The sequence below is a fragment of the Perca flavescens genome, chromosome 8 (assembly GCF_004354835.1).
Source record: "Perca flavescens isolate YP-PL-M2 chromosome 8, PFLA_1.0, whole genome shotgun sequence".
Lineage (NCBI taxonomy): Eukaryota > Metazoa > Chordata > Actinopteri > Perciformes > Percidae > Perca > Perca flavescens.
Window position 1 is genome coordinate 35,060,696 of NC_041338.1, and position 12,783 is coordinate 35,073,478.

A 12,783-nucleotide genomic window follows, 5' to 3' on the forward strand; every position below is an offset into this window, starting at 1 on the left:
TTGAACCGGCGACCTTCTCAGGCCCAAGCTTGCTTCTCTAACCGTTAGGCCACCACTGCTCACACAACAAAATACAACACGTTGCTCGTTTAAATCAAAACGAACAAAAGGAAATCATTTCCAACATTCTTTTATTGTGTTCCCAGATAAAGCAGCATCCGTCTGATCTGGAGGACGACCTGTGATACTTTCAGGTATGAACTCTCACACTGGGACACGCTTTCAAGAACATCAAATGATGACGCTGGTGTTATGTACTATATTTTTCATATTGTCAACAGATGCCATTAAAAGACCAAAACCAACAACGTGTTAGTCCGTCTCTTACAGGTACCATATTGTGCTCTTTTTCAGCTTCATAAGTTTTGGGTTTTACTAGAATGTGCTCTGATGTTACAAAAAGATGGCAGTGTTACAAAAAGACTGACACACACACAATACTGACCTCTTTTGAAGAGTTCATCATGTTTTTTTTTAATCCTCCATGTCCTTCTTGGCTACTAGTAACTGCGTGGGGGGGCGGGCACGAGAAGGCTTGTATCATGTGGATGTGCCGACAGTGTTGTTGTCATATTGTCATATATCGACAGAAACTACGCACTATAGCTTTAAGACCCGTACAGAAAAAGCAGAGTCTGCTCTGATTGATCAGCATTGCTGGGTCTTCCGTATGTGCACTCTAGGAGTTTCTGCACCGTCATTGCAGCCGGGAAATGACTGAAACAGCACTGTAGCGACACTTTCTACCTATAGAATAGTATAGTGTAGTATAGTTGTCACAACCGTGCAAAAGTCCTGACGGCTCGATTAAAGGCACAGTTTCTGAATACCGGCAGTGTGCGTTTCTCTGTGGATTGAGCGTTTTAATACTTTCTCAGTATTTATATAGCACGTCGACCTGCTTTATAATGAAAAAAGAAGAAAAAATAAATCTCACCGTTTAAAAATATGGGACTTTTTTCTTTCTGACGCCTGAAGCAGTTCCATTGGTCCCTAAAGAAGATGTAATTCTTTAAACAATCAATATGTAATTTCAGTTTAGCCACATGTCATGTTAAAGGTGCAGTAGGTAAGAGTTGATTGATTGATTGATTGATTTTATTTGCCCATTTCATTATAAAATACGATACAACTATGAACCATACATTAAAAACAAAAAAAGGTCTGGATAACACAATAAAGCCCTGAGGCTTATTTCCATTGTGGTCCGTTCTAAAACTAACTTTCTGTCATATTTGCTAAAACTGACCCTATGTTCCAGTAGAACTACATGAAGCAGGTAATTTAAAAAATAATCCTACAGCCTGTATTGCGATTTGCAAAAATCCACTGCTCCCTGTTCAGATGCACCAATCAGGGCTGGGGGAGGGGGTGTCTAAATGCGTGTCAATCACTGCTCATGCACACGCATTTATTCTCCCTTGTGGGGTAAGCGGTCAAGACACAAAAAAAAAAACCATTAATTCCTGCAACTGTGTGGCTAATTCATGTTGTCTTAATAGTTTTGAGACAACAGAAACTGGTTAAAATTATAGAAATTGACAATATGGGTCAACTCGGGTCAAATTTGACCCTTTTTTCATATCAGAAATATGTGTTTCTTTCAACTAAATTGCCCAAAAATAACTTGGATGCATGTATGTATGTTGTATGGAACCCATACAACGTGCTTTGCAGGTAAAATGAATGATTAATTTCATTGAATTTTGGATGTTTTATTCAATTTTATAGCATTTGAAGAAAAAAAACTGAAATGGACTTAAAACGTCTCCTGACATAAACTGTGATTCACTCAACATCCTCTGATCTTAACTATTAGTAAAAATAATTCATAATTGCTGCTTTTTTTTTACTCAAAAATGAGGTATAATGTCATATAAATTAGGTTTATTGACCATGAATAAAAGAAAAAGGCATTAAAAAAAGTGCCAAAAACGTTTAAAAAGAGCGTCAAAAGCATAGAAGTTAGCAGCAAAACATAAAAAAAGCATCAAAAGAAAGTTCATTTTTAAATTTTGACCCAGAAGGACAACAAGTTCATGATGAACGGGAAGACAACACAAGGGGTTAAGCTAGAAGAATACTACACATCATAAGATTTAACCGATGCAGGTAGAGTTTTAACTGTTGTTAGAAATACGGACTCTGACATGATTGCCTACCTGTTGAATTTCCATTTTTCCGTACTCTGTTTGTGTCCTGGAGATCCATAGATATTATGTTTCAGACTCCTCTCCGGTTCTCTTTCCAGATCCGTCCAGAAACAGAAGCTGGGATCGGTAACAGCTGGGATGGAATACGCTCGGAGGAGGCGGTGGTATCGTGAAGTGCATTGGACTGACTCTCCTCCAGCCCTGAATCCATCTCTCTCTTCTGCCCATCACTGTCAGATTATAGATTTCTGTTCTGCTGCACCCGTTCCCACTTCTGAAGACAAAATCTCGTACATCGCTGACTCTGGTGCTCCATGACTCACATAATGACACATGGGACAATACAGCTAAACATCTGTGATTTTACAAAGCACCACAACGTTACAGTTTTTAAAAGATCTCCTACTTTTTAGGCAGCCATTTATTTCAACCACACAGTGATCTCAGAATGCTCTTAAAAGATTTGGTAACACTTTACTTGAAGGTATCTACATAACAGTGACATGACACTGTCATGAACACATGAAGCCTAACCATAACCCTAACCCTAATCCTAACCATAACTTGTCATGACAAAGTTGAGGGACTGAATGACGTTTCGGTCCCATCATGCTCTTGATGAAGGTCCGGAGGGACCGAAACGTTCTGAATAAAAGGTGATGCTATAGCAAGAGTGCGGGATTTGTTCCTCTGTTTCCAAGTTGATGTTAACATCCAATGCACCTGCACAGAAGAATTTGGCTGTGTGAGTTGTTTCTTCAAAAACCTGATGATACTTACAAACTTTTACTTAAGTGACATATTATTTTCAGTGTCTTACAAGTCCTTTTTCTTAAGTAGATCTGAATACTTCTTCCACCACTTGCACCTACCAACAAAAGCATAACATTAGTAAGCTATAGTGGCAAATGTTTAGTTACTCTTACCCCTTTTCTTTAGTTCTTATTATATTATGTTGTATACTGTAATACACCGAGATTGAAAGAACTACATTTTCTGTACTAAAGATGTAATATTGGCCCCGTGTATTGCCCTAACCTTGCTCCAATGTTGGACTCCGCACTGATTAATGTTAATAAAATCAGTGTGGCAGCAGCTGGCGGCTCCTTATCACATTATATATTTATTTTCATCTGGTGTGTTATAATTGTGTATAACCAGATGTGTACAGGACCATAATGTGGCTCCATGTCAAAGGCTCAAGCACGGGGTTTATGACTCTCTGGGTGAATAACAATAATAAATCAGTTATGAATTGACAGACAATTTCCTGAAATGAAGATTGACTAATAAAACCACACGTAGTGCATATAAGTGGAAAGATGGGAGGATTAAGTACAGCTAAGACTTATCACTGCTCCCGTTTAGCATTTTATCAAGTAGTAGGGCTGGGCGATATGGACCAAAAGTCATATCCCGATATATTTTGGCTGAATATCGATATACGATATATATCCCGATATTTCTTTTCCACAAACTGAGAGCAGTTCAGTCAAAGTCAAAGCCAAATATAACATGTCACAAGTAGTTTCATAGAAACAGACTATTTCAGTGAACAGTTGCAAAATCAAATGAATAAATAATAAACAGGTTATATATATCTATACAAAATATCTTCACACTTAGATTTTTGATAAATAATCATCAGTAATTTGGATATAATGACTAAGTGGGTAAAGGCAAATAATTGAACAGTTACAACATGACTTTACTGTAATGCAGCCTTTAAAACCAGGAAAAGACACTTATGGTCATATCACGATATTACGATATCCAAAATCTAAGACGATATCTAGTCTCATATCACGATATCGATATAATATCGATATATCGCCCAGCCCTATCAAGTAGGTTAATACTAACACTGTTAGGTTTAGTTAACTCATTCTGGGGTCATCCCTATGTTCCCAGGGTCCTATATGTGCTTTGCTATAAACTAACATTATAAGTGGTTGGTAAGGGCTAGCTTTGCAATACAAATTGCAAAAGAACAAAGGGATATGGACGTTTCAAATGCAGTTTGAATAGTAAAAATCAGTGCTAAATACTCGGTTAGCCAGGCCGAAGGCAGAATGAGTGGGCTTAGCTGCTGTCCCTTGGCTTGACGTTTCTTCAGTCTCGACAGCCAGCCAGCCAGCTTGATCATCGATGCGGTGTCAAACAGCCTCGAGCCTCCATTGACAGTTCATTTGTAGACATTGAAGACGCGGGCGTAACACGAACACAACTTGATGGGGAACAGAAAAGAACATTCGTCACAATATTTAAAAAGCACATCTACGTGTCTGTACTAGGGATGTACCGAAATCAGATTTTCGGGGTTCGGCCTAATATCGAATCCACTGGTTAAGATTCTGCCGAATCCGAAACCAAATACCGAATCCTACTCCCATCCTCAGTTAACACAGTAAACACATGAATGAAGTAAACAGGGACTGTCCTTCCTTTGCCGTACCTGAAGTTGCTGCATTTTGGCCTCTGTCTGGAGATTCCTTCATGCACAACTCGTATTCTTTCGAGTCGTATGTTTCAGACCAAATGTTGTAACAGCGGCCATGTTGTGTATAGTTTAGGGTCCTCGCCACCACCAGACAAATCGGCATTGAACAGATTGAACATGTAGCTGGACTTGAATGGCCTTCTTTTGACTGAAAGTACTGCCAAACAACAACTTTTTCTGCTCACGAGTTCCATTTCCACTTTCTCACAGCCTACTGCATTGAACGCTCCACCTACGTAAACACCTTCCTCTCATCATGTCGACCAGCGTAGCGCGCGTACTGCAAGCGCAGGTTCAGTTCGGTAGAAAAAAATTCGAACCGAACCCCATCAAAAAGCCCAATATTCGTCCGAATGGGAAGCCGAATCCTGGATTCTGTGCATCCCTGGTCTGTACTCCCGCAAATCTCCTTAATTTCTTCTCCACAGCTGCTGCGAGTGACGCAGGTAAACCACGCCTATACCTCAGCCTGGCAACCAATAGTGAAACAGGAAACGATTGCGCCGTGACGACATCATGTTTGTCTCGTGAGATTTTGGGTGACTGGTTATATGGAGAGCAAAGCCACTGAACTTTTGTCAAGTCAAACCCATGAAGACTTTTCCTCTGGTGTGTTACCCAGCTGGATGATACGGACGACTGTGTGACTGACTGTAAAGATGTTAAAAGAGTCCATGTAAAATATTTGTCGGTTTAAAAACTTTAAAATATGTAGGCTATGTGCACATTAGTGGCTCTTTATACTCTTAACAACATTTCAGACTTTAAAAAAAAAATGTTACTACACGTTTTAATAAGAAATCCTGAAACGTACAAAACCATTTTGAAAAGACTTCATTTTGTTTCTATGTAGTTTCTGCTGTTGGTGCTTGCGTGTTTGTCCTCAGTGCTAAATGTAATGTATTCCTGTTTGAGTGTAGTAAAGGTATTTTTCATAAAGTAGATGTGGGGTTTGTGCTTTGTGTGTGTAATAATGTAATAATGTGATTCTACAGACTGAATAATGTGAGTGTACAGACCTGTTGGCTCTGTAGGCGAACTGAAGGTGGGGTCCAGGGCTGGGTCGGTGAGACAAAACAAGGCACTTAAGGTAGAAATCCTGCTCTAAATGACCCTAGGGGTTAATAACAAATGGGTACCGAGTCAACCGTTCTCTGGGATATGTTTTCATGCTAATCGAATGTGACCGGTTGTAGCGCAAACCGCTAATTAGCTTATAGCGCTAGTCGCCGTGGCAGAGTGTAAAGTCTTTTAGAGTTTCCTGTCTGATAAAGGCCTAAAATGCCAAAAAAATAAATAAAAAAAGGGCAATTCGCATATAAGGTACAAATATGAATGTCTTCGGGCAACCCAAAAAGCACCCTTCAGCCTCTATATGGAACACACCGGGCAGAGAGGCAGCTTGGAGGCGCTTTAAGATGATGTAGTATTAAGAGCGACAACGGAAGTGAGTAGTATGCAAGACTGAAATGCCGCTGGTGAATGGAGTCAGGGGATGGTATCAGGACTGCATTGGGGGTCAGCCCTATGGTCCCACAGCCCTATGTTCCCACAGCCCTATGGTCCCACAGCCCTATGTTCCCACAGCCCTATGGTCCCACAGCCCTATGTTCCCACAGCCCTATGGTCCCACAGCCCTATGTTCCCACAGCCCTATGGTCCCACAGCACTATGTTCCCACAGACCTATGGTCCCACAGCCCTATGTTCCCACAGCCCTATGGTCCCACAGCACTATGTTCCCACAGACCTATGTTCCCACAGCCCTATGGTCCCACAGCCCTATGTTCCCACAGCCCAATGGTCCCACAGCCCTATGTTCCCACAGCCCTATGTTCCCACAGACCTTTGTACCCACAGCCCAATGGTCCCACAGACCTATGTTCCCACAGCCCTATGTTCCCACAGCCCAATGGTCCCACAGCCCTATGTTCCCACAGCCCTATGCTCCCACAGCCCTATCTTCCCACAGACCTATGTACCCACAGCCCAATGGTCCCACAGACCTATGTTCCCACAGACCTATGTTCTCACAGCCCAATGGTCCCACAGCCCTATGGTCCCACAGCCCTATGTTCCCACAGCTCAATGGTCCCACAGCCCTATGTTCCCACAGCCCAATGGTCCCACAGCCCTATGTTCCCACCGCCCAATGGTCCCACAGCCCTATGTTCCCACAGCCCAATGGTCCCACAGACCTATGTTCCCACAGCCCTATGGTCCCACAGCCCTATGGACCCACAGCCCTATGTTCCCACAGCTCAGTGGTCCCACAGCCCTATGTTCCCACAGCCCTATGTCCCACAGCCAAATGTTCCCACAGCTAAATGTTCCCACAACCCTAGGTTGGGTGTTATTGGCTACCAAATTGGGAGAAAGGGGGATAAAATCTGATACAAATTCATGAAAAAGGAAATGTGGGAACATAGGGCCTAATTTTGAAAAACATCTTAGAAATGGGGGAACATAGGCCTGTGGGAACATAGGCACGCTCCCCTGCATTGCCTTTCAAAACAAAGAGGGAAGGGAGGACAAAGGTCAACAGAGTTTGGGAGGAATTTAGTGTCTTGCTCCAAGCTGTTTGTTTTTTATTACACTGAGGTCTCTTTTACTCTTAAATCTACTTAAATCAGAAATAGTTTAAGCGCTTTAGGAAGAAATTCACATCTTCGCACAGCCCCTTCAGAGACCGAGTGCTTCGCCATCAACGAATATCTTAAATATATGAAAAAATGTAGAGATTAAAGAAAACAATATTACAAATATTGGAACAGCACCAATTATACTACGATAAAAAGTTGGATCATATGACAACACTATACTATATATAGGCTGTAATCATTATATTGTCAGCGTTTTGATTAAATCAGTCGAGGCTTTGTGTTTGAACATTTTAATCAAAGTCAAACACTGGACAAGATGTTGTCTACTAAAGGGAAGCGGCACTCTATCAGCTTGTGTTATTGATTCATCAAAGCCAGCACAACCTTTGACCCTGTGTGTTTGTGCAGTGCCTGCTGTTTAAGTGGCTCTTGAGCTGTGTGGGCGTGTGCAGTTGACGGTACAACTGGTTGGATGGGTTTTTTTAGGACCTGAGTGAACTCGCTGCAGCGGAGAGGTGGCGCGCCGACACCCACAGAGGTAAGACTTCTCCTACAACGAGCTACTCTTACACTGAAACTCACTGCAGACACAAATATCACACTACTGCATTTACATTCTAGCAATATTTGCAATGTATCACAAGTCTATGTGCTCTAGAAAGTGGATTTCAAGCATTATAGATAAGTTGTTTGTCCACATTTGGTCAGATCAACAGTTAGGCTTTAGCTCTGATCTTTATCTTTTAGAGTTTTTGCAGTTTTTTTTGTCCCTTCTTCATCCCTATTTTCCGTACTTTTTAATCTACATGTGCATGTTGTACTCATGTCTCTAAACAATCAAGAATCACAACTTTATGTTCTGTAGTTTTCAACAGAAAGTGGTCTTAAAGCATTTCACGCGACCGTTTTGTCCAATTTTTTTGTCAGATCAATTTTTTTAGCTCTGATCTTTTAAAGCTTATAAAGTAGAGCTATGTATTGTAGAAGTATAACACGTGCATGCTCTTAAACAGCAACCAGCTCAGAGCTTCTCAGTCTTTGGGTTATAACCACTTCTTGTGGTCTCTTGATATGCATAAAAAGGTCTTTTATTTGTATACATTTAAGTTTAAAATAAACTATATTCTGTCTCTATGTTCTTTAATAACTATTGTGTTGTCTTGCTTCCCGTCAACCATTGAAAAAACGCCTGTGTTGTCCTATATCTCAATTTTTTGGTCGCTTAATTTAAATACATGTATATATATATTTTTTTTTACTTTTTGTGGGGGGGGGGTTTTCCACATTTTTATCGCTTTTTCTGACATTTTGTCGCTTTTTTCCAACGTTTTTGACACTTTCTTCCAAAGTTTTTTTTTATCGACTTTGTTGCTTTTTTCCAGCATTTTGCTGTGGTTGTTTTTTTCACATTTACAGCGCTTATTTCGACATCCCATATTTAAAAAAAAAAAAAAGATTTGAACGAATGTCAAATTTGACCCGAGGACAACATGAGGATTAAAATGAAAATACGCAAAACTACTCAACTACTCTAACTGCTGCAGATCATGGGATTTGGGGGGTGGGAGGGTGGAGTGAACACGAGGGTCAGGGGTCAAATGGCTGAAAGTCTTTGGACCAGCTTTTTTTTTAATCTGCTGGTCCACCATTGATTGTTCAAAAAAAAAAAAAAAAAAAATCCTTGGAATGTTTTCAACATGATTCTAATAGCATGTGTCACGAAATAATCTAAACTTTGTTCCATTCAAATTTAAATAGTAATTTGGATCGTTTTTTGTCTGAGGGTTTTCTGTTTTCTGTAAACCTATTCTGGTACAACCTTAAAATACAGTTATGAACCTGAAAATTAGCATAATATGGGCGCTTTAAAAAAAGCAACAAAAAGCAAACAGTTAATAGCACCTTGTAGTCTGTATATTCTTTTTCAGGTGGATTTATGAGGTCCAGCCAGACCTTCCTCCGCAGCGCTGTGGAAGAAGGTCTGGCAATGCGAGACTAAGCACTTAGTGACTTGTTTTTTGAAAAGCGCTTTATAAAAATAAATGTATTAAGAAACGTATCAACAAGATAGATTGATACTGAGCGTGGAAAGTATACTCGTGGTGTGTATCGTTCCGTACGTTGGTATCGTGGAGCCCGTTGAGACTGTAACTGTGACTGAACATCCTCCAGGTAAAGCTCACCTGTCCGTACCTGTCCCCCCAGCAGATCATGACGTCAGCTGATCCCAACCCCCTGACCACTCACGTGCTGAACACCGGAGACGGCGTCCCGGCGGCCAAGATGGATGTCAGCCTGCACCGGCTCGACTCCACGCTGATGATCTGGAACATGCTGAGTGTCGGGTAGGTCTGTAAGGGGTTCGAACATGCGGATAAAATGCATCACTGCGCTGCTGCTGACACTTCTGTTAACGCACAGGTGTCAAACTCGAGGCCCGAGAGCCAAATCCAGGCCCCTCGCAGGTTTTGATCTGGCCCGCATTTCAATCTAGGTTCACAATAAATGTAGGCCCACCTAGTTTTTGTGCTTTTTTTCGACATTTTTGATGCCTTTTCTGGTGGTTTATGCATTTTTTTTCAATGCTTTAGTCACTTTGTTTTAACGTTTTGGACGCTTTACTCAATGGTTCTAGCCTCGTGAGACCATCCTGATCTGGCGAGCTCCAGTTTTCCACTCGCAGATCAGTCTGGCATCTTGAGATAGAGAAAATTTGGAGCCGTTAGCCAAACGAGCGGGCCAATCAGCGTTGGTTTTGAGGTGGGTTAGGTGGTGATAGACAGAGGGTTTATCCAATCAGCTAACCAGTATTTTCAGACAGCGGTAGTCCTAATTCTGTTAGCCGCTCGCTAATGCTTTTTTCCTCTTGGATCCTTCTTTTGGAATATGGTCCGTGAACCTGAAATGGGGTCTTTTATTCCTAAATTCTCGTTACATAAACGGCAAATCTCCTTTACCGACATGTTGCTTGCTTGCTGAGCTACCGAGCTATGCTTTGCCTGCAGCAGCAGGGGTGGGCTTGTGGTTGTATTTTCATACGGTTCGTGGATCTGATTGGTTGATTTGGCCCATCTATCACTAACATAGGTGATAGACAGATGGTTCATTCAATCAGCTAACCAGTATTTCCGCCCCTTCCCAAATGCGAAGCAATCCATCTGGCGGAGTCAGGTTACAATGTTTTGCCACTTTTTCAGAAGTTTTTGGCACTTTTTACGATGGTTTTGCCACTCTTTCAGACAATTTTGATGCTTTCTTTCGGTCTTTTCCCAACTTTTTTGGCATTTTTTTTCACGGATTTGTCGGTGGCTGAGGGACTTTTTTGACAAACTTTTTGGGGGCTTCATGAGGCAATTATACAGTCAAAATATTTGACTTTTTCCTCTTAAATAAAAGCATGACAATAAACTCTACATGTCTGGCCCTTGATGTGATTCTCAGTTTCCAGTGTGGCCCTCTGGGAGGTTGAGTTCGACGCCCCTGTGATAGTGTGTAGTTTCTGTCGCCCCCGTGAGGAATTATAAGGAATGACAACAAGTAGACTGAATATTTTTGAGTTGTGGACAAAACAAGACATTTGAGGATGTCATCTTGGGTTTTGGGAAATACTGGTCCACATTTTTTTGCCATTTTCTGACATTTTAGAGACCCAACAACTAATCAAGAAAATAATCGTTAGTTGCAAACCCCTAAAAATCTGAATCTGGGATTTTGTAAATCTAATTATTACAACAGTCTTTATGAGCTATAATGAACTTTACAACTCAGCCGTCTTGCGATTTTCAGGACTACAAATGAAGATGGCCGCTGCTCAGGACTCGTCAGCAGAGAAGCGTTCAGCCCCGGCATGTACAAGCTGCGCTTTGAGACGGGTTCCTACTGGGAGAACATGGGTCAGAACTCCTTCTACCCATATGTAGAGGTACGTTTTAAGATGTTGATCTGAATCAGAAGATAACCTACAAACACGACATGCTTCAAAGTGCTCATATTATGCTTTTTGACTTTTCCCCTTTCCTTTATTGTGTTATATATATATATATATATATATATATATATATTTTTTTTTTTTTTTTTTTTTTTTTAATACGTTTTTTTTTTCAATTGTCCCATTGGGCAAGTAAAAAAAAAAAATTTACCGGAAGTGACTTTTTACTTGCCCTCGTAAAAATCAGAGGGAAAACATTGAAAAAAAATCAGTCAAAATAATCGTCGGGGAAAAAAGTCATACTTCAGGAAAAAAAAATACGTCAAAAAAGCGTTTAAAAAATACCATAAAGGTTTTTAAAATGTCAACACAAAGAAAGAGGAAGGTGACGGACATCGCCGAAAAGACATTCATCCGGCAGAATTTCCGGTGTTTGGTGTTTTAAGCATTGTCACTAGGATTAGGCAAGGGTTAGGGTTAAGGTTAGGGGTTAGGTGCCTTGAAGTCGACGTTGGGGGCTTTAAACACCATTGAGCGAATTTCCGGCGGCACCGGAGCAATCCCAGATGTTGAACATCGAGGATATAATAGACTAGATCAGATGTGACCAGATTGTTATCTGTCTATTTTCAAATCACAAGTCAAAACTCTAATTATACTTTAGTGTGTACCTTTTCGTAGTATGGGTATTTCCTTTCTATAACTCTGTAAAGTGTCTTACAGTGTTGCAGAAAGTGCTATATAAATAAAATGCATTATTATTATTATGATTATTTATTAATCCCCTCAGGGAAATTGTTGTTACAGTGGCTCATAGTTACAGGTCCCATGGCAAGAAAATTTCACTTTTTTAACATTAATATGAGTTCCCCCAGCCTGCCTATGGTCCCCCAGTGGCTAGAAATGGTGATAGGTGTAAAACGAAAAAATAATTTGATTTGTGATCCATTTAGTATATATCAGTTTGTATTTATTGTTTGTATTTGTGTGTGTTTCCAGGTTGTGTTTACCATCACTGAGACGGAGCAGAGGTTTCACCTCCCTCTGCTGATGAGTCGCTTCTCCTACAGCACGTACAGAGGAAGCTGAGAGCAGCTTGAACCAGCGTTCTCATTCATAAAGAGAGACATGAATACAAGTATAAGAGTGTAACAAACACAACAGGATAATCACCAGAAACACACACACACACACACACACACACACACACACACACACACACACAGACAGACAGACACAAATTCACACGTACACACACATACACACAGACACACAAACACACACACACACACTGTAATTAAAAACAAATTATGAGAAAAGAAGGTTTAAAGTTGTTTTTAAATGTGGACACAGTTGTGATTGACCTCAACGATAGTTACTGTAATAATAATAATAATAATAATAATAATAATAATAAAATAATTTATATATTGCTTTTCAAAGACTCAAAGTTGCTTGTTGGATGATTTGTTTTTGTATTGCAATTTATTTTAATAATCAAACAGCTAATTTAAAGACATTTCAATCTTCTTCACTGCGATGATTTGCTGCTTTTCTTTGTGTTATGACAGTAAATCAGAAGTCTACGAGGTTTGGACTG

General features: G+C 40.5%; 2 protein-coding genes across 4 annotated transcripts in view; both read left to right on the plus strand.

The window, feature by feature from the left end:
- LOC114559631 (uncharacterized) overlaps positions 1-2,820 on the plus strand; it is an 88,395-nt gene extending 85,575 nt beyond the window's left edge. For 2 of the 3 annotated variants that reach the window (XR_003693132.1, XR_003693133.1), the window contains exons 6-8: positions 147-194; positions 282-330; positions 2,252-2,820. Coding sequence is in view for 1 of the 3 variants with exons in the window: in XM_028584402.1 (XP_028440203.1) it covers positions 147-185 (39 nt within the window). In the remaining 2 variants the exon portion in view is untranslated. The remainder of the gene's footprint in view (positions 1-146; positions 195-281; positions 331-2,251) is intronic. The other variant, XM_028584402.1, reaches the window with a different exon arrangement.
- Positions 2,821-9,466: 6,646 nt separating this feature from the next.
- On the plus strand, positions 9,467-12,397 carry urahb (urate (5-hydroxyiso-) hydrolase b). The gene is made up of 3 exons (XM_028584419.1): positions 9,467-9,600; positions 11,042-11,177; positions 12,183-12,397. Exons 1-3 carry the CDS (start codon positions 9,467-9,469, stop codon positions 12,270-12,272), a joined length of 360 nt encoding a protein of 119 aa, XP_028440220.1. The 3' UTR covers positions 12,273-12,397.
- Positions 12,398-12,783: the final 386 nt, after the last annotated feature.